Source organism: Olea europaea, chromosome 10 (genome assembly GCF_002742605.1).
Source record: "Olea europaea var. sylvestris chromosome 10, O_europaea_v1, whole genome shotgun sequence".
Classification (NCBI taxonomy): domain Eukaryota; kingdom Viridiplantae; phylum Streptophyta; class Magnoliopsida; order Lamiales; family Oleaceae; genus Olea; species Olea europaea.
In genome coordinates, this window is record NC_036246.1 from 11958328 (window position 1) to 11980649 (window position 22322).

Sequence of the window (22322 nt, forward strand, 5' to 3'; positions counted from 1 at the left end):
GTGCGATACCAAACTTTTATAGCATAAGATCAAACCATTCAAAAATGTACAGTAAAAAACATCTGAATGAATTTCGTCCAAAAACCAAGTGTTTGACCATATTTAAGTAATTATATAACAAAGGAAGAAACTTCGTCATCTTCGTGGCCCACCCTTACCGCTTGTCTTCCCCAGTACCCATCTCATCGCTCTTTTTCCCATCATCTTCACAAATTTCACCCAAAAATATATAAAAATAAAACTCATGAATTTATTGATGGAAGTATATTGCATACTTATATATAACATACATGTACATGTACAGTACGGTATTTGTTGCTAGCATATTCAAGACAAACGTAGGTGGAGAAGATGATCCATATATTTTTATTTTTTCAAAATATTTTTGTTTAATTATCATTAATTTTTGTCTTAATTTCACTGTTTTAAGTGAAACAGTATTAAGAGATCAATTTTCTAAAGGATGGTCAAATTATGATTAACACTTGTTTTTTAGTCAACTAACGAATTTTTAGTCGAAAACCATCAAAATGTCCTTATTTAAATGTTTATGACCGTGCTGTACATTTTTTAAAGATTCGGGACCACAGTTGCAAATTTTCCTAGTGAGTCAGTGTGAGATTTCTTCAACAATGATGTTCGTTTGTGCTCAATCGGTCCACGCAAACCCTATTTACTTCCTAACTTACATGTTCTAAACGTAACCTCCATTTTTGAATATTTATAAATATGATAAACTTCAGCATCAGGGTTCTCCTCTCTTTCGACACTGAAAATTCAAAATTACTACAGAGAGAGAGAGAGGAATGAGTTTGTATCTGCGAAAACTCAAGATTGGTTCATCCATATCATCACCATATTCAGTGCACATAAAAGAAGACGAATTTGAAAACAAAGAGTTATTTATAACCAAAGAGTTACAATTGATCAATCTTAAAATGTATTGTACACCACATATTTATAACCAAAGAATCCTTAACACATTAGGAAAATACAATACAATGAAGAGTCTAATAAGGTGAAGTTCAGTTACAATAAGTAAAAGTAATAAAGGAGTATTTGAGTTGAAATTGGAAAGAAAAATTAACAAAATCGAGAAATCTTCTCCTTATCGTCTTTTATTTCTTCAAGACTTCTCCAATACAAACAGCCAACTCGAAATACACCTTCAAAATAGAATTCAGGTTACATCAAAATTCCAACAACGTTCTAGCTTGTGACATTGATCACATTTTGAAATTTTTCGTCTCTTCATGTTCAGAGGCTAAGTCTTTTCATTGTTCTTTTTTTTTTTTTTTCTCTTTTTTCATATCCTATTGCAATAAGACCGCTTGACTCAGATATATTCTTTTATGAAAGGGGGTCAAAAACCCACATAGTAAGTAGCAAGATACAATCGAACTTAACAACAGAAATTAAACTTGCACAAAATAAAGAACATAACAAGATTTTTCGGCCGAAACCCCAGAAGTTCCCCAGAAGTTCAGTGACTAGCACCTAATCCTCTGTTGAGCATCCAATCGAAGTGGATATTGTTCGGTTGCACTAAAGCCCCAAAAACAGGCAATCGAAGGTTACTGAGTTCAACCACTACAAGAATATACAAGAAAGTGACTTATATCTTCGAAGGAATCACAGATCTACCTCAAACTCACAACGAACCAACAGACCACATTCCTAACTTCAACACATGAGGACTCTAAGTATCACTCAAGAATAGAACAGTATTCAGTAGTTAATAACCTCCCAAAACATCGAATGAGATGATCAATTACAGAAAATAGGAAAAACTGAAACCCTAACTCGAGAGAGAACTGAAGAACACTCTTGAACCTCACTCAAGAGTCAGACGAATGAAAAGTCATGCAGCCAAACGAATCTTCAATCTCATTTATATAACCAGCATGTAAACCCTTCATCCAACGGTAGGATTAAAGTCAGGTGTCATCATCAAGCAGAATGCCATTTTATAAAAGCGCATTTTCATAACACGTTATGGAAGCACCAATAACATGGTTCGAGTCACAATAATCTCCACGTTGCTACCATATTTTCTGCTTTAGTGCAGCCAGGAGACAATATCACTTTCTCCTTTCATTTGCTCCAAGTACCTGCAATTTATCACATAAAATCAATAGATAATGTCTTCAAACAGTTTTTAAATTTGTTCAAAGGTATTATCTTTTTTCCCGTATTATATGAGTTGTACTGCGTAGGTACTTTACCAATTTTCAAAACACCTTTTGAAATGATGTCTCTAATAAAGTGATACTTAATGTCTATGTGTTTAGTCATATCATGATACATGAGATTTTTACTAAGATGTATAGCATGATTATTAGAATATAATGTTGCATTTTCATCAAAAATTCCAAGTTCCTTAAGTAATCCACTTAACCATATTCCTTCTTTAAAAGTATCAGAAGCAGCAATGTATTCTGCTTCAGTTGAGGATAAAGCTACAATCTTTTGTAATTGTGATTTCCAACTAATTACTATACCACATAAGGTAAAGAAATAGGATGAAGTTGATTTCCTATTGTCCCCATTTCCAGCAAAATCAGAATCAGTAAATCCCTTTAAGGTTACTCCTTCTTTGTTCATTTTAAACACAAAACCCAAGTTTCCAGTACCCTTTAAGTATCTTAAGACCATTTTAAAGCATTCCAGTGTTCTTCCCCATGATTACTCATAAACCTACTTAATATGTTAATGCTGAAAGCAAGATCAGGTCTAGTACATATCATTAAGTACATCATAGAACCAATAACATTTGCATAAGGTACTTTTGACATTTTATCAGATTCTTCAAAAGTTTTGGGACAAAGATCAGAGGTTAGCTAAAAATGATTTACAAGAGGTAAAGACACAGATTTATAGTCAAATATGTTGAATTTTTTCAAAATCTTTATCACATAATCATATTGATTTAGAAATAACATGTTTTTCTCTTTATCTTTATAAATTTGCATGCCAAGAATCTTTTTAGCATTTCCAAAATCTTTCATGTCAAATTCAAATTTAAGTTGTTGCTAATATATTCAATTTCAGATTTATCACAACTTGCAAGCAACATTTCATCCACATAAAGTACAAGATAAAGAGAATGTTTACCTCCTTTATCTCTACAATACAAACATGTATCATAATTGCTCTTTTGAAAATCAAGTTTCAATATAAAAGAATCAAATCTTTTGTACCATTGCCTAGGAGCCTTTTTCAGGCCATACATGGACTTCTTTAACAGGTACACAACATTTTCTGGATTTCCTTTCACAAACCCAACTGGTTGTTTCATATAAATTGTTTCATCCAGATCACCATAAAAAAAAGTAGTCTTAACATCTAACTGATCAAGTTCCCATCCAAATTGAGCAACTAAGGCAAGTAAACATCTGATTGTAGTGTATTTAGCTACAGGAGAAAATATTTCAGTGTAATCTACACCTTCCTTTTGTATAAACCCCTTTGCAACTAATCTAGCCTTATTCCTAAGACTATTATTTCCCCCCTCACCTTCTTTTATCTTATAAATCCATTTACAATTTATAAGCTTTTGACCTTTTGGCTTCTCAACTAATTTTCAGGTTTTATTTTTAAGAAGTGAACTCATTTCATCTTCCATTGCTGCTATCCAATGCTTAGAATCTTTGCAATTTATGGCATCTTCATAAGTGTTAGGTTCATTTTCAGTTTGTTCTTGATAGGTAAATAATGAAACAAAATCATCAGAATCATATCTTGCAGGTGGTCTAGTCTGCCTTCTTTCCCTATCTCTAGTTAATTGATGTTCTTCAATGGGATATGTTGGATTTTCAAACTGGTCATTAGTGTTATTATGCAGATTATTTTCAGTTTCATTTCCAACATTAATCATTTCTGGTTCAACGAGTACATTGGTTTTTCCTTCAATCCTAGGAGGCTCCACCTCAATTTGTACATCATCAAAAGTCAAATTTTGTTTTCCTTCTACGCATGGCATAAGGGATTCATTAAAAACAACATCTCTTCTAACAATCACCCTATATCCTTTCTCACTTTTAACCCACAATCTATACCCTTTCACATTTTCACCATAACCCAAGAAAACACATTTAAGTGATCTAGGTTCTAATTTTCCAATGTTTTGGTGTGCATAAGCAGCACATCCAAAAGTTTTTAAATATAACAGAATTTTTAGTCCATACCGATTCAGGTACTTCAAAGTTTAGGGCAGAAGTGGGTGTTCTATTAACTAAGTATGCAGCTGTTTTTACAGCTTTACCCCCAAAATATTTTTGGCAAACCAGAACTTAATCGCATACATCTAAGTTCTGTTCATTCTTTCAGCTATGTCATTTTGTTGAGGTGTATAGGTAACAGTGAGATGTCTTAATATGCCACGTTCTTTACAGAAGTTATTGAACTCATGATTACAGAACTCCAAAGCATTATCTGTTCTTAATATTTTTATCTTGTGATCAGTTTGATTTTCTATTTGTGTTTTCCAGTTCCTAAAGACTGAAAAAGTCTCATCTTTAGATTTTAATAAGAAAATCCAATTTTTTCTTGAAAAATCATCAATGATCAAAAGATAATATTTAAATCCTGAAAGAGTACACACAGATGCAGGTCCCCACAAATCAGCATGCAAGTATTCAAGAATTTGTTTAGTTTTATGAGTTCCAAGTAGAAAAGGAAGCTTAACTTGTTTACCAATCACATATTATTCACAATGACCAATATCACCAAAATCTTATTTACCAAAAATTCCTTTATTTTCTAAAGCCTTTAAACTTTTCTTGCCAATGTGGCCAAGTCTCTCATGCCATAATTTTGCAAGAGAAAAATTTTCAGTTAAAGCAATAGCAGTTAAGCCAAGTAAAGGTTTAGCTTTAATAAAATAAAGTCCATGTCTCTTAGGGGTGCTAATGACTAAATCATTGCCCCTAAGAATTTCAATATGTCCATGACCCAATTTTATGTTGAACTCCATATCATCCAACATTCCTACAGACACTAGATTCCTCTCAAGTTCAGGAACATATCTAGTTCCTTTTAGAAATAGGACCTTCCCGTTATCAAGTAACAATTTTATTGTACCTATTTCATTTAGTTTACACGTCATATTGTTCCCCATTATGACTTCCCACCAGTAGTTTTTTCAATTTCAAGAAAACTATTCTTATTAGGACACATATAAAAAGAACAGCCTGAATCAAGAATCTATTCATCACTTAGTCTCTTGTCCCCATTAACAAGGACCAAGCCATCTTCATTTTTATCTTTGTTATACACTAAGGCTGCATCCCCAACCTCATATTTCTTTTCTTTTAACTCATTTTTCTTTTTATAATAGTCTTTGATAAAATGACCTTATTTTCCACAATAAAAACATTTCTTTCCTTTGGCCTTGATTTTTAGACTTTCCTTTATCACCCCATTTTTGCTTTTTTTCAAATGAAGCTTTTGAGTGATAGTTAGGTTTACTAAAGCCTTTTCCTTTTATCATTAAAGTATCCCCATTATGACTTTCTTTGATCTCATATTTTATTTCAAGGGCCTTATTTTTTAGGGCATTAATTATTATTTCTGTAGTAAGTTCATCCCTACCATATACTAAAGCAACCTTGATATTTTTATATCTATCACTAATGGAGTTCAACAAGATCACAGCCAATTGATCTTGTGAAAGTTTTTCATCACAGTTGGTAAGATCTTGATTCAATTTTGTAAATCTATTCAAGTTATCATCCCAATAAGTGGAAGGGTCCATCTTAAAAGAAAAGAGTTGTTTTAATAGATAACATTTGTTTGGAATGGTTTTTGTCACATACTGTTTTTCTAATTTAGTCCACAGTTTAGAAGCTGTCTTAGTTTCACCAATAGTTCTTATAACACTCTCAGACAGATACAAGAAAATAGTACTCCAGGCTACCTCTTCTAATTCAGCCTTCCTAGTAGGGTTCATATCTTAAGGCCAAGTATCATCTAAAGCCCTAACACATCTCATTTGCATTAGTATAACTTTCATCTTTTGACTCCACATATTGTAATCAATTTTTCCATCGAATTGTGCAACCTCAAACTTAGCAGTAGCCATTTTCTTATGTCACACAAAATGTACAAGTTCGAGTCAAAGGATCACACCACAGCATACAATGGACACACAAGAATGTTAACACAGATTCACAGTATTGTTCAAGAAGACACAACACATACAAGTTTAAAACACATACGTAATAAGCAGATCAAATCAAGGACTCAATAACAAAGGGTAGAAATTTTAGGTTTTTGAAAAATTCCTCCTTCAAGATTCCCCAGATACACCCCCAAACTGGGCTTTTCTCAAATTTCCAAGACCTCACAGGAGTCTTTGGACAAAGGCCAGACACCAGTGGGTAAGTGGTATATGGTTAATCAAGGGAAGAAAATTGAAACACACAATTTCATAAAGTAAACTTTACAAATTTAAAAGATCTCACCCAACGAGTATAAAGTACTCAAGGTCCTTCAATACTGCTTAAAAGCAATTCCAAAAATTTCAGATTTGCAGCAAATCAATCCCTCCTTCAAGGATCCAGGTATCTTGCCCCAGTTCAACGCTCTGATACCACTGAAAGGGGGCCAAAAACCCACACAGTAAGTTGCAAGATACAATCGAACTTAATAACAGAAATTAAACTTGCAGAAAATAAAGAACACAACAAGGTTTTTTGGCCAAAGCCCCAGAGGTTCAGTGACTAGCATCTAATCCCCTGTTGAGCATCCAATCGAAGTGGATATTGCTCGGTTGTACTAAAGCCCCAAAAACAGACAATCGAAGGTTACAGAGTTCAACCACTACAAGAATATACAAGAAAGAGACTTATCTCTTCGAAGGAACCACAAATCTGCCTCAGACTCACAACGAAATAACAAACCACATTTCTAACCTCAACACATGAGGACTCTAAGTATCACTCAAGAATAGAATAGTATTCAGTTGTTAATAACCTCCCAAAACATCGAATGAGATTATCGATTATAGAAAATAGGGAAAACTGAAACCCTAACTCGAGAGAGAACTGAAGAACACTCTCGAACCTCACTCAAGAGTCAGACGAATGAAAAGTCATGTAGACAAACGAATCGTCAATCTCATTTATATCATCAACATGTAAATCCTTCATCCAACGGTAGGAATAAAGTCAGGTGTCATCATCAGGTAGAATGTCATTTTATAAAAGTGCATTTTCATAACACGTTTTTGGTGGCTGAAAATATGGAAGCACCAATAACATGGTTGGAGTCACAACATTTTATTTTAAATTCACAATCATTTTTCAAATTCTTCTCGATGCACACACACTTGAAAAATTTGAAAGGGTAAACTCATAAGGATATAATTTCAAAGATTCTCATATGGCTTCAAGCTACTCAATGAAGATTTTTTTTTTTTGGTCTTTTTCATCCCTTTTTAATAATATTTTGTATCGATTAGATGTGGACGATACATGCTCAATTCGTTCAACATTTTTTAAGGTAACCAAGATGTTCAATGAATGTCTGATCTCTTTGCTCTGGAACATCAATTTTTCACTTTAATTCAAAAGTTTAGACGGCATTATTTTGACTTATATAAAATTTTTTAGCAGAATTCCATAACTCTTGCACGAGTCTAAAAATGTGAAGATTTCAGCAATATGTACTTCTATTGAACTCCAGAACATCTTTATTCATAATTTACGGTATATATTCCATATTAAAAAATAATCAGCTATTTATGAGCCATAACATGATTTTACTCCAGTGATAGATGCATAACATTTTTAATAGATGAGTGAGTGATAAGTTTTATTGTTTAGTGAATAAATAATAACCTAGGATAAATTTGATGGATCAATCCATTTGTATAGAAGAATGTTTCATAGGAGATTGCAAGATCGAGTACTCTCATGATATAGGACCCAACATGAAAAAAAATCGCCACCTTTTATATGTGTGTTCTAATTGACTTCTGTTTCGTGTTGGAAGTTGCTAACAATTAAAAAGGGATCAGACGATTGTGTAAGGAACAAACCTCTTGAGATAAAATCCCAAAAAGGGGTGTTTTATTGGCAATGACTTTACAATTGAAACTAAACAGAATGCCTCCAAGGGGTGCAAGCACACGAGTGCTGAAAAGAAATGTTTAAGTCTAAACTAAGAAATTGAAATTACATATTCTCTGTTTGAGAGTGTTTGATTCGGGGTCTTTTGCTCTATATCTTCTCTTCCTTTTATATTCCCTTGATGATTTCTTCGTGATCAACCGCTTAGAAACTGCTTGATTGCTTTATAACTACCCACTTTCTTTATGATGGCTAACGTGTCGTGGAACTGCCATCTCTAACTGCTGCCACTACACTTTGTCGTTCAACCGTCTTCAACTGAACTCCTTGAATCGTGGAACGTGATAAGATTACTCGATAACTGCTTCAATAACTGCACTTCTGGATAATCATAACATCTTATGTTTGCTAAGATCCTGGGCGATTCGAAGGTTTGGACGAGAATAGGGTCATAGCTCTGGGCGATTGTAAGGCAATTTATTCGCTCAGATCTTGGGCGTCTTGCAAGCTGGGCAATGATGTTACCGTGTTCGTGGGCTTCCACTGCATTCATTAATAACTCTATCTGGGCCTTTATCCTGAATTGCCCAGTTGGGCTTCATTCTTTGGGCTATTTGATTTGGGAATTCCCCAATTGGACTTCATTCCTTGGGCTATTCGATTTGGGTTGCACTTTTAGTGTGTCAACAATTACTCCCCAATATGGCAGAATTAATACTAATTATTAATCTTTGCCATATTTGCTTTGTGTTTCCCAGCAACATTTGAAATTTTCAAGAATTTCAATCATTATTTCCTTCCATAGCCTTAAAAAGTGCGACGCTACAAACCCTTATAAACCCCAAGGACACGCCATTTCGTTGTACCACTAAATCACGCCTCATTATTTCGCTCTTCTTTCTCGCAGTACCACTGTTCATCTTCTTGCTTCTCTGCTACGTTTCTTAAGCAAACTCTAACAAAACTGTATTTCGTCCCTAATGGCTGCTCCACAAACCCAATCTTGACTCTTTTAGCTTCGAAGATTTTCAGAAAATCCTCACTCGACCATATGTAAATCCGAACTTCCTTGCATCAACCAATGTCGAACTTAATAAGTTCTATTTGGGACATTCATTCAACAACGCCAAAGTCGTCGAACAAGTGGTGGTGGGCCAGCTGTTCCCTTGTACTCAAGGCCCTCCATTCCTGAACTCTTTGCCTATGAGGCCGATTCGCGAAAAGGTATTCGCACTTGGCCTAAATCTGATGTTGTTTTCCGCAGATGGCATGCTCGCCTTTTGGGCTATGGTCCTACCAAGGCGATTTTTGATCATGCTAGGATTTCTGATTTATTAGAAATCTCTCTTCGACCGCCAATTTTTGACCCAGCACTTTTCCCTATTGCTTTAAGTTTTTGGTCTTCTGAATATAATACTTTCGTTTTCCCTCTTAGTCCAATGTCAATTACTTTAAGGGATGTTGGGGCCCTGATAAATCTTTCACCTTTGGGCGACACCATTTTTCTTGTCATTTTGATTTTCGGTGTTGTCCCAAAATTTGACAAAAAACTCACCGAATCCTATTCAAGCTTGCAAAGCTGTTATAATCACTCAAACGCAGAGCCTTCCCACGCTCAGCGTGTGGCCTTTCTTCAGATTTGGCTTTGTAAATATATTCTTTGTGTGCCTAGTTTGAAGCCTTCTATGAGATATTTACCCATAGCGCACGAATTGACGTGTGGTAGGCCTCTGAATTTGTGCTCCTTCTTTTTGGCTGCTCTCTATAGAGGCATGATTTCTCTTCAATTTCAACTGAAGAATGGTGCATCTCCCACTGGCAGTGGGCCTCTTTGGTTCACTCAACTGTGATTGAGAGCCTATTTTCCACCACTTGGTGCTCTATCCATGTCCCTTCGTTCTGCTAGCTGTTATGGGCTAGCCATTGACCCATTAAGTCCAGTAAATGTGTCCAGAAGGGACATTTTTTCATTCTTTTATACTTTAAATTCAATTCCCTCCTTCTTTCCCTTTCCTGCTCATTTAACTCCAGATTATGTGCAACCTCCATCCACTCTGGACAGTGCGAGTGCCTCTCTGCTCGTTTGGGTTCAGTTTTTAACTAGGAGGGAGTTGTTTCATGATATTTTAACTGGAACCAATGCCAAAGCTGGGGTTGAAATATATGGTCCCCAATTTTTTGCTCGCTAACTTGGTTTTGTCCAAACTTGGCCTGTTCCCCTTGTTATTCAAAAAAATTAATAGACCGCTTTCATACCATTAATAGGGCAGAGGCACAAGCTATAGATGCTCGCAATATGCTTTTGACGAGTAACTTTTCATTAGCCCCCTTCAATCCTAGCCGTGCCGTTCACCCCCTTTTTGAACAACTCTGGCCATCAGTAAAGCGCAGATTGTTTGCAACTGATGCCAATCGTGCTTTCCATTCATTGGATCAGTCGAACATTCCTTCCACTTCTCCTATTTTGGTCACCCCTGTGTCCATTAGGAGTCCTTCCTCCCCTGCTCGTGCTAAACAATCTGTTCGTCCCTCTACTTCTCTGCCTGCCAAACCTACTGCAGCTAAAAGTGCCCCATGCTGTAAACGGTCAGTTTCAACATCTCCCATTTCGGAGGATGATGATGATGATGATGACACTCCTCTCATCGTCAGGAGAAAGTAATTGAATTGAACTTTGTTTACTCACAAGCATACATTTCTATGGGCTAATGGTTTTCTTGAATTTTTCAGAAAAGTTCAACCTCTCCTTTGAAGGCTTTGGTGTTGGCAGCTTCAGCTCCATCATCCTCTGCTGGAGCTGCTTCGTCCAAATCAGCTGATGAAAGGATTACGCTTAAAGAGAAACCTTCAGTCCCGAAATCATCATCACAACCAATGGACGAGCCACCTTCTTCCCAGGGCGCCGACCCCCAAACATCGAACCAGAAGGTAATACATTTTTTATATTTTACCTTTGCTTGTGCTATTGGTTTTTGATTTGCTGCTTCTTTAATCATGCAGAGGCTCCCATGGGTGTGCCCGTTGTGGTAGAGTCTTATCGTCCAGACAAGGGAAAGTCTCTACAAGTGGTGAGGCAACAGGTGGTGGAGCCAACTGGTGATATGCTACCTCCCAAGATTGCTGATGAGGTAACCTTTTGCTTCACTTTTATTTTCACTTTGTTTATTGTAGTGAAAACCTTCAATATTGACATTTTTCTTTGCAGGATGCTGATGAGATTGTGCGTTCCATCCAGGACTTGTTCACTTCTTGGGGGCAAGTCAAGACGTCTCGCCCTGCTTCAACCGGCCGTCCTTCTGCTTCTTCAGAGGAAGATATGAAGTTCCTCAAGCAGTTGATATTTGAGTATGTATCTTTTATGGATATGGAAGATACGGACATCGGTCAGGCTAGTCCTGCCAAACATAAGGATAAGCTTGAGCATTTAAGTGCAAAGTTGGCACAAGCACTGACACTTCCGTCGCTCAATATTTCTGCTGATTTTAAAGCGACGTTGAAAGTTGTCCACTTTGACATCCTCTCTTTGCTAGCCAAAAATGTTGAAATGAAGGCCAAGAGTACTCAATATCTTCGCGTTGCATCTGAAAGAGAGTCTTTGCTTCGGGAGATTAACAAAGCTGAGGACGAATTGAAAGAAATCTCATCCGAAGTTATGATTGAAGACTCTTTGATGACCAGTTTGGCTGCACAGATGAAGGAGCTTCAAGCAAGGATGGATGACTGCAAGGCGAGAATGGCTACTAAAAAGCGTAATGCTTCCCAAGGAATTGAGCGAACCAAGTCTTTGGTCGAGCAGTACAAGAAGCTGGAGGTTGATGATGATTTTGTAGCTGAATTGAATGTCACTTCTTTTCAGCAAAGTGAGAATTGGGGAAGACTTAGGAAAAGAATTCGTTCGGTCTGGGGCGAATTGTAATTAAGACATCTAATGCCTTAACTTTTCTTTTTGTAGCTTCGTATTAACTTTCCTCTTGTAACCTCGTATTGATAGCCATTACCAATTTTGGATGTAATAGCAGCCATTGTCATTAATGAACAACTAATTCGTCTTCTTGTGTATTTATTGACGTTTGTCCTTAATCGTCAACCCCCAAGCGTTCAACTGCTTTATGATAAGATTCATGTACATTCTCTTTTGGTATTTCTATCTCTTTTCCCAAGACTTTGGGCCCTTTGACTCCAATTACTAGACACGAATGTGGCTGTTCATATTCTGTCTCTTCACCTTCACGCCCCTATAAATGCATGTATATCTCAAACTTTTCATTTTCATTTACATTCCTTTTTTCAAAAACTAATTTGCTGCCATCGTTTGGCATCTCAACGATCGATCCAAAATTATCGTCTTCCATAGAAATGGATCATTTGATCTGCCCATTTTGCCACCTGTCTTGATGTCACCTTTGGTATGGGAGATATAAAAAATGTTTTTTGGCCAGCAAAGTTCATCCCATCGTCTCCATGTTCTTTACAAGGAGTTCAATGATGGAAGACAATTTTTTAAGATGCCTGCAAGCCACCTTACTTGCTGAAAATGCTTCTCAGTCTCCTTACCCATCATTGCAGCGATTCATTTAGGTAGGCAATGTGAGGGTACTTCTCTTCCCTTCTACTTGCTGAGAGTGCTTTTCGGCATCTCTGCTTGCCTTTGCAGCAGTGCGATCAGGATGACAATCAAGGCCAGTTCACCCTTTTACTTGGCGATCGACTGGGAGATTAGTTCGCTCTCAATTGTAGCTTATAGAGCATTTAATATTTTTGTATCTTGCAACTTTGTAATGAATGTTTCATAATAAAGGAATTTATTTGAACGTATTTCGCTCTGACCCTTTTTATCTATAATCGTTCAACACGATTTGATTACGCTTTTATTTGTTCACTTTCCCATAAGGAAGGAACATATTTTTTTAAATATTTGCCATTAATGAATCTCATGTACTTGGTGTCATCTAAATCTTCCAAATGATAGGCTCCATTAGGCAACACACTATTTACTTTATATGGTCCTTTCCAATTGGGCGACCACTTGCCATACTTTGGATCTTTGCTATCCAAAGGGAGTATTATTTTTCAAACCAATTCGCCCAGGCTCAACGACTTGGCTATAACTTTTTTATTATAAAACTTAGCCATCCTTCGTTTTTGAACTTGCAATCTATCTAGGACATCCAACTTTAATTCGTCCAACTCTAATAAGTTTTGAACTAGTGATTCGGTATACTCATCACCACTTAACTTATGTTGCAAACACACTCTGATTGATTGCACGTTGATTTTCATAGGCAAAACAGCCTCCTGTCCATAAGTAAGTTCGAAAGGAGTAATTTTGGTACTTGACCGGGGCGACGTCCTATAAGCCTATAAGGCCTTGTTTAGACATTCGTGTCAATTTCTGGCATTTTCATCTATCATTTTCCTTATGATATTTTTTAGAATCTTATTAGAAGATTCTGCTTGTCCGTTGGATTGAGCGTAATATGGTATGGAGTTCACTAATTTAACTCCAAACTCGCTCAAGAATTCATTCACTTGATCTCCATTTAAAGAAGTTCCGTGATCTACCATCAAAGTTTGTGGAATTCCAAATCTATAAATGATATGATCACGAATAAATTCTATGACATTCTTTTGAGTGACCTCCTTTAAAGGTATCACTTCTACCCATTTAGTGAAATAATCAGTTGCAACTATAACAAAGGTATGTTGCTTGGACGATGGGGGATAAATCTTCCCTATCAGGTCTATCGCCCAACCCTTAAACGGTCAAGGTTTGATAATAGATGTCATCTCTCATGCTGGTGCCCTTTGTATTGGACCATGCTTTTGGCATGCTAGACAACTCTTTGCATATTGAACGCATGATTCTCCCATCTTGGGCCAAAAATATCCATTCCTAATGATTAACAATCTCATCCTTTGGCCAGCTTGATGAGCTCCACATATCCCTTCGTGCACTTCAGCCATGATCGTCCTGGCTTCTTGCAAACTTACACATTTTAGCAATATACCATCAGAGCGTTTCTTAAACAACTCTTCATCTATCAGTGCATAATTTAGCAAACGCAACTTCATTTTTTTACTATTTCCTTTATTAGGTTCTTTAAGGAACCTTTTAGTCTCTGCCCTCCAATCTATTGCATCTCCATCTTGTATGCAATGAATTTCAATCGCTCTTGCCCTTCTTTGGACCACGGGCAATATTGTTCCATACTCATGAGTAGACTTCCAATTTAAAACCTTTGAGTACCCTGAGGCCATCTGGGCCAACTCATTTTCCACGTCATTATATATCCTGTTAACGCATTGAATCTCTACTTGGTGGAATTCTTCTAACAACTCTTGGGCGATTTGATGTAGACTTATAATGGAATCAATTTGGCACTTAAAATCACCAATCAAATGGTGAATTACCAATTGAGAATCGCCTCTAACGATCACATTTTTTACTTCCATATCTATCATTAATTCTAGGCCCACGATTAAGGCTTCATATTCGGCTTGATTGTTAGTGCACATTCTATCCAAAGTGAATGCGAACTTGTAGCAAATCCCTAAAAGATTTATCAATTCTACTCCTACTCCTGTACTTTTAGAGGTTTTTGACCCATCGAAATACAAAATCCAATGTTTTAATTTGAATGAATTGATTTCTAATTCAATTTCTTCAGGAATGTCAACGCATGGATGATCGGCCAGAAAGTTAGCCAAAGCCTGATTTTTTGATTGCCTTTTAGGTTATGTATTGTATTTCGAATTCTGATAATGCTAACATCCAAAGGCCTATTCTTTGGTGTAAAATAGGGTGAGAGAACATATACTTAACCAAATTTACTTTGGAAATCAAATAAACGGTTATGAGCCGTAAATAAGCCCTTAATTTTGTACATGTGAAATACAATGCAAGACATAATTTTTCAATGGTAGAGTAATTACATTCACATTTTGTTAACCGTTTACTCAAGTAGTAAATCGCCCTTTCTTCACCAAATTGGTCTTTTTTGCACGATCATTCCAGCAATTGATTCTTTTCAGCCGATACATACACTTTCATTGGCCGTCCTTGGATTGGTGACACCAACACTGATGGACTTGATAAATATGTCTTTGGCTTTCGAAAGCCTTTTGATGCTCTTCTTTCCAGACGAATTCGTCCTGATTTTTCAACTTTAAAAGTGGCGAAAAAGTTTTAGTTCGCCCTGCACAGTTAGAAATAAAGCGTCTTAAGAAGTTTACTTAGCCTAGAAACCTTTGCAATTCTTTTTTGTTGTTAGGTGGTTTGGCCTCTAAAATAGCCTTCGCTTTTCTTTTTTTTTTTTTTATCAAGTTCAATCCCCCTTTTGTGTACTAAGAAACCAAGGAAGTTTCCTGCATTAACACCAAATGCACATTTCAAGGGATTCAATTTTAGTTTATATTGCTTCATTCGCTCAAATGAACATCTCAATTGTTCAAAATGGCCCTCTTCTTTAATGGATTTGACCACTATATCATCTACATACACCTCAACAAACTTGCCTATCATATCATCAAAAATCAGGTTCATCGCCCTTTGATAAGTTGCTCCAGCATTTTTCAGGCCGAAAGGCATAATTACCCATTCAAAGCATCCTAGAGATCTAGGGCATCTAAAGGCAGTTTTGTGTATATCTTCCTCAACTATATAAATTTAATTGTATCCTGAATACCCATCCATGAAGGAATACATTACGTGTCCGGTAGTTGAGTCTAGTAGAGAGTCTACTGTGGGCATTGGATATTCATCTTTGGGTGTGGCTATGTTTAAATTCCTAAAGTCTACGCACATCCTTAGTTTACCATTCTTTTTTAGCACTGGCAAGATATTGGACAACCAATTCACATATCTGGCTATTCTAATTTGCCTTGAAAGTCTCAATGCTTTCAAGGCTTCTTCTTCTTTCGTCTTGTCCTTGCATTCTTTATTGAAAGCCATTAACTTGGCTTTGAAGGCCTGAATATCGGTCATTTACCTTTGTTGCTTACAACTCATTTAAAACTCCTTGATTACTCTTTTGCCAGTTACTGGCCCTTCTAGGGCCACTATGTTTGGCCTCATCTGACTGAACATTTCAGTGAGTGCTTCCACTGAAAACGGCTCTTCACTCTGCGCGACAATTTGAGTTTCTTCTCCATCTTGGACTACTCTGACAGGTCCATAATTTCCTTCGTACATGAACCTTTCTACTGAGTTTGCTTCTGCGGCAAAAGGTCTATGATCGGTCTGCACCACTTCTATTTCGCCTTTGTCATTCCAAAAAACCAGGCATTGATGGAGCGATTAGGGTATACAGCGACTTCCATGTATCCAATCTATTCTTAATAACACATTGTAACTAGTAGGACCATCTATTACGAAGAAGACTGTGGTCCTAGTAGTTGTCCCTATAGTTATGTCCAATGGCATAACCCCTTTAACTGAAGTTGCTCCTCCATTGAAACTCGTAAGGACGACTTCTGTTGGGATCACATCGCTTTCTATCTTTGCAAATTTCCTCATCATCCTAGATGGAATGGTGTTTATAGCTGCTCCATTGTCGACAAACACTTTTGCCACAGGTATGCCGTTAACTAGAGTTTTAACGTACAATGGCCTCAAGTATTTAGTTAACTTTATGGCTGGCTGCTTAAAAATAACCTTTTTAGCAGCATCTATTTCCACTTCCTGCTTGTCCTCTGTCCAGTTATCCTTTTGTGATAAGTCAACGTACAGCATTTCGTACTGAGCTTCCGTTTCCTGCATTTCATTTTTACTATTTTCTAATGCTTCTTTTTCAGTTACCCAATCTGTGGGAGGAGGCATTATTCTTGGAGGTGATCCATACTTTTCAGAGCGAGGAACTCTCCTTTTCCTTTTGGGCGTCCATTACAGCACGTAGTAATCGAAAGAACGCCCAGACAGTTCCCCCAACAAGTCCACTTCACGAACCCCCTCTCGATGTAGTTGCTTCAACAGAGTATTATACGATACTTCTCTTTTTCTTCTTTCTGCTTCCAAATCAATTTCCTCTTTGATATCCGTCATACCATCATCTCCTTCATCATCGTAGGCCCATCTAGAAGTTTGACCTTCTTCATATTCCAGCATGCATACTTCTTCTTCGTTATCCTCCCCCTCTTCTTCTTTCTCTTTATTCTTAAACTCATTGGCTAGCAAATAGTTATTAGCCATGACAGGAGGTAACATACTGAACTGAATAGTAAGGGACTGATCTGGATCTTCTCCATCTCTTCTGTCTCGCTCAAACTTCGACGTCCTAGAAGAACTTTCTGGCAATTCTTTCATCGATTCGCCTGTACCAGTCTCCTCACTGTCTTCGAGAATATTTTGATTGGCTACCTCGAGTATCTTAGGCGCCTTAGTACGTGGCACTCCCTGTTGTTGCCTCATCATTCGTCCATAGTTCCGTTAAAAACGCCTTTGTTAGGTTCTAGTCATCTCGTTGAAGGGTATTACATTTCCTACATTATACTGGAACGAATGCCATACATTTGGTTGGCGAGGCTACGGCCTGAATGATCTCCCATTATTCACTGGCCTGAACTGCCTCTCAAAAGGCGATTCCCTATAGAATGATTTACCTCGCCCTCTACCAGGCTGAGCATTTGGGAAAAAATTAGGGCGACGGTGATGCTGCTATGTCCCTGATTTTTCTGTATTCCCATTCACTTCTCTTTTACATCTTGTACACAGGACGTCTTCATCCTTTTCAGGCTCTTTCCCTTTGATACGTTCAAAAATACTAGGATGTGGTCCAGGGTCCTCTTCCCCGTCATCTATAACTAACTTGAATTTTGACAACTTATTTTTGAAACCAATCGTCACCATGTTCACCCCAAGTGGCCGTGGAAAAGGGTTTTCATCCACTACCATCTTTCTCTTATCCTCAAACAAAATTCGTCCTGATTCAATGGCATCCTGTAACACATGACGAAAAACCAAATAGTTATTAGTCAAATGTGATCATGCATTATACTACTTACAATATTTTTTACCCTTAACTTGTTCAAGGTTTGGCAATTTATGTTTATCGCTCAATTTTATCTACTTATCCTTATATAGTTTATCAAATATAAGGTCAGTTTTGATTACATCGAACGAGAACGTTTTAGCCTTTTTGTTTTCATCTTTTATAGGCTCATCCTTGTTTGACGGTCTAGGCTTAGCTATTATAGGACAAGTATACGTGTCTCCTTTGATTAGTTTGGCCAAACACATTTCGGTTTGATTGTAATACTCATCATTAATGGTATGAACATCAAAATTTGGGTCTCTATAATAAGTCCTTTTGCTAAAATTTTTCATTTGCTCTTCTTCTCTTATTTATCGTTCATGCCTAATCACGTTCGCGCTCAATTGGAAAAGGTCGGGAAATTCCTTTTCTTGGAACTTCTTTTTCAAATCAAACTTTAAACAACCTTGAGCGATTTTGACAAACTCCTTTTCGGGCAAAGGTACAAAATATTTACTTCTTGCTATCTTGAATCTTTGAAGGAAATCTTCTGCCCATTCGTTTGGCATTTGACGTAGATTCGCCAAATCGGTCAAAGTAACTTTGGACTCGACCTTATAAAACTGAGCGTGGAACAATTGCTCCAATTGTTGCCATGTTTGAACAGTTCGCTGGCAAATTGATGAACCAGGAGAAAGCTACTCCTGTTAATGAACTAGGGAACAACCTCATTTTATGGTAATCAATTACGTCACCACTTTACAGTATGAATCGCTCTATGTGTTCTAAAGTAGACACCTCTTCTAAACCGGTAAATAGTGAGAATTCTGGCATTTTATACCCTCTATGCCATGGATAAGCTTGGTATACCCAATCAGAATATGACTTTGTGTAAGTTGGCCTAATGACAGGACGTACCCCAAAAGCCATCTGATCCTGTACTATTTCCATAATTTGCTTCCTCAACATGGCGTTGGGGTCATATGAAATTCCTACAGGTTGGTTGACTGGTTGATTTGTTTGAGGCCTGATATTTGGTCCTTGGTTGGCAACAAAGTTGCCATGATTTGGGCCATTGTTATCATTAGCCTGAATATTTATTCCATCATTAACACGTGGGGTATTCTGTCCATTATTTAGGACATTGTCTCTTACATTTAGGTTACCCCAAGTTAGATGTACCATTGCCAATTATTCTGATTTGGCATTACACCATCCCCTGGTTTGAAGTAGAGGGACCAAAAGGTGGTTCTACCCCTTGATTTGGACTTAGGACTAGGGGATTATGTCCCACAATTGTCCTAACTTGGAAGTGATTTGCAAGAGGTACAACTGGCTTACAAATTTGGCCTACTAACTTATTCATTATTTCATTCAAAGTATTCAGTTATTTGGCCATGTTATCATAATGTGCATTCCCATTCTGGGTAAATCTTTCCATATTATGAATATTTCGTAGATTTACCTGTTCAACGACATCCTGTGTGAGTTCTCCAAGTAATACACGCATAGTTCGAGGACTCAACTTTGTCATTAGTTCATAACGACTATGACCGCTCTGATTCTGTCCATCTATTCGTGGAGAGGTATGCTGCTCCTTATATCGCTCGATCACAGACTGGACTCCTCCCTGACTTGCTTCCTTATCAAATTTCTGAGGCATATTGTTTCACCTTTTGTATCTTCAACACCAAACACCAAGGTCCTCAAGACAGGAAGTATCCCTCATTGAAAAATATGTAATTAAAGTGATATCAAATCACCATTAAAGAATGTATCTGGATAAAAATTGGGCTCAAACAATGGCTTAATCCCACCGAAGAGGATAAACACAATTTAATCATTGACACGATATTAAACAGAAGCTATACACCACGAATTATTTATCACATTTTTACTTTTGGACAAGACATCTAAAGTATGATTAGTCCTCCAATATCAGCAGTGAAGCCGCCCTCTACTCCTGTTCAGATCGCGACGGAGCCACCGGAGTCTGCCGCAGCAGAGTCAGATTTCGTGGTCATCCTTGCGTCTTTGTTATGCGCCCTAATCTCTGTGGTGGGCCTAATTGCGGTAGCTCGGTGTGCCTGGCTTCGTCGCGGTGGAGCTGAAGGGAACAGTCGCTTAGGAGGACAGATATCGGCCAATAAAGGTTTGAAGAAGAAGGTGCTGCAGTCATTCCCCAAGTTTACATATAATTCCTATGCCGTGGATGGGGCGGCGTTGGCGGATTGCGCCATATGTTTGGCGGAGTATGTAGATGGAGATGATATCAGGATGTTGCCGGAGTGCGGCCATGGGTTCCATGTTCTTTGTATAGACAAGTGGCTGGGATCCCACTCGTCGTGCCCTTCTTGTCGGAAGATTCTTGCCGCGGCTTCGTGTCGTAAATGCGACAAGATACCGGAGATCTCCGGCGCCGGCGATGCCAACACGGGTCCAGCTGAAACTGAGCTCAAGTCTAGACAAGATCGCTTTGCTGCTTCGAGTTCAGTTGGATTTTTGCCGTAGAAAATAAATTTCTATTGGAGATTGCAAATTCGAGTTCGAGAATCACAGCGGTCATGGTAAATGTCTGTAGGGATCAATCCGACATTCGTGTATGATTGTATCGAATCCAAGGGCAAAATGGACAAAAAATTAAGTACAATTTTATTTTGTAGAGAAAATATATTCGCATTGCATCTTTTAGTATCACCACATTTTAATTGCATAAAAAACTCAAAATTTTTAATTATTATACATATCTTTTTCACTGTATTCTTATTCTTAGATTTATAAAACTTAGTTGTATTTATATTTTCTGTCCAAAAATTTGGTTAGAATGAAATAAAAATAAAAAAATAAAAAATTATCTACCTTGCTTTAAATAAGCTAAAAAGAAAATAAAATATTACAATTAAATATTTTTCATTAGTTTTGAAGTATTTTATCAATTATTTTGAACTAAAAATCATAATTGAACATATAATTTACTAGTCAGTGAGAGGCAAATATAAAGATTGTGATTTAAAAGCTAAGGATATAAATGTTATAATAAATAAAAGTTAAGTATTGATCATTAAAATTGACGCAACAATTATAGATTAACTTAAGAGAAATTTCGCAAAATAATGATGTTTAATTTGATGAAATATTGTGAAAAAAAGAAAGAAAGAAAGGAAATTCTTATTAAGAAGTGTTTTAATTACATGTTATAGAAGAATCCTTGCTCATCCTGCCTTTTGTAGGGGATCAATGCCTCTTCTTATAGGTCTCTCAACAGGATATTGTTGACTTCAATATTATCAAGTTTCAAAGTTTTTACTTCGCTTAGTGTATCACCGACCATTTTGAAAAGATTTGATTGGTTGAGGAGCTCGATTAATTCAGATCATCATGATATCTAGGCCGTACCTTGTGATTTGGGTCATCATTACATTTGTCCTAGGCAATCATTGCTTTCTTCTGATTGGTGAGTATGACGTTGTTGACGTCAGACGTGACACTTGTCTATCTTTGGTTAGCGGTTATGAAGGTGCTATCGTCATTGAGAAACATATCCCTTCATTGATCATGATGACATTATCAGGTAACGCATGCCTATGATCGCTCTCTTTGGATGGGTCCTATGATTCGATCTCTGTGTGATTTGAAGAAATCAAATTTAAGCCCCTTTAATCATTTTTAAAGTGAGAACGAGATAACACTTAGAGATCAAACACCAACAATAGCCCCTGTTTTAAAAATTTTCTTCTTTTCAAATTCAATTTTAATCATACATTTTCATAATAAAATATTTTACCCATAAGTTTAAATTTCGAAACTCATTTTTCTCAAAAAAAACTCTTTTTAATGTCCGTCAAATGGATGCTAAGGAATATAGTATTCCGCATTTGACCCACATTAATTGCCATTCAATTTTATTTTATTTTTTTCTCTCCTATTTTCAACAACACAATCTTTCATAAAATAATATTACACGTAAACCAAAATTATTTTTTTCTTTTTCAATCACTTATTTTTTATAAAAAACTACTCCACCCATTTTCATTTCTTCAAAATGGGGGCCAAACGGGGCTAGCCCAATTGGTTTGCTGTGGTCTGTCCAAAGATTTCAATTTATTATTATTTTTTTTAAAAGAAAAACAATAATCTTCATTCTGTGAATGTAATTCAAGCCCCTGTTTGATTCCCATTTTTTGAAGAATGTATTTTTTCAAAATTCATTTTCAACCACATATTTTTTTATAAAATAATTATACACGTATTTAAAAACTTTCTCTTATATTCTAACCACACA

The 22322-nt window shown here is 36.8% G+C and overlaps 1 protein-coding gene across 1 annotated transcript; it reads left to right on the forward strand.

Moving 5' to 3' along the window:
* The first annotated feature begins 19852 nt into the window (after positions 1–19852).
* On the forward strand, positions 19853–20777 carry LOC111401244 (RING-H2 finger protein ATL80-like). The gene has a single exon (XM_023028891.1). The coding sequence runs from the start codon at positions 19961–19963 to the stop codon at positions 20549–20551; it is 591 nt and encodes a 196-aa protein (XP_022884659.1). The 5' UTR covers positions 19853–19960; the 3' UTR covers positions 20552–20777.
* The last annotated feature ends 1545 nt before the right edge of the window (positions 20778–22322 follow it).

Bases quoted from the DNA above. Each gene is read 5' to 3' on its own strand.
- LOC111401244 (XM_023028891.1), top strand. From the start codon at position 19,961: ATGATTAGTCCTCCAATATCAGCAGTGAAGCCGCCCTCTACTCCTGTT.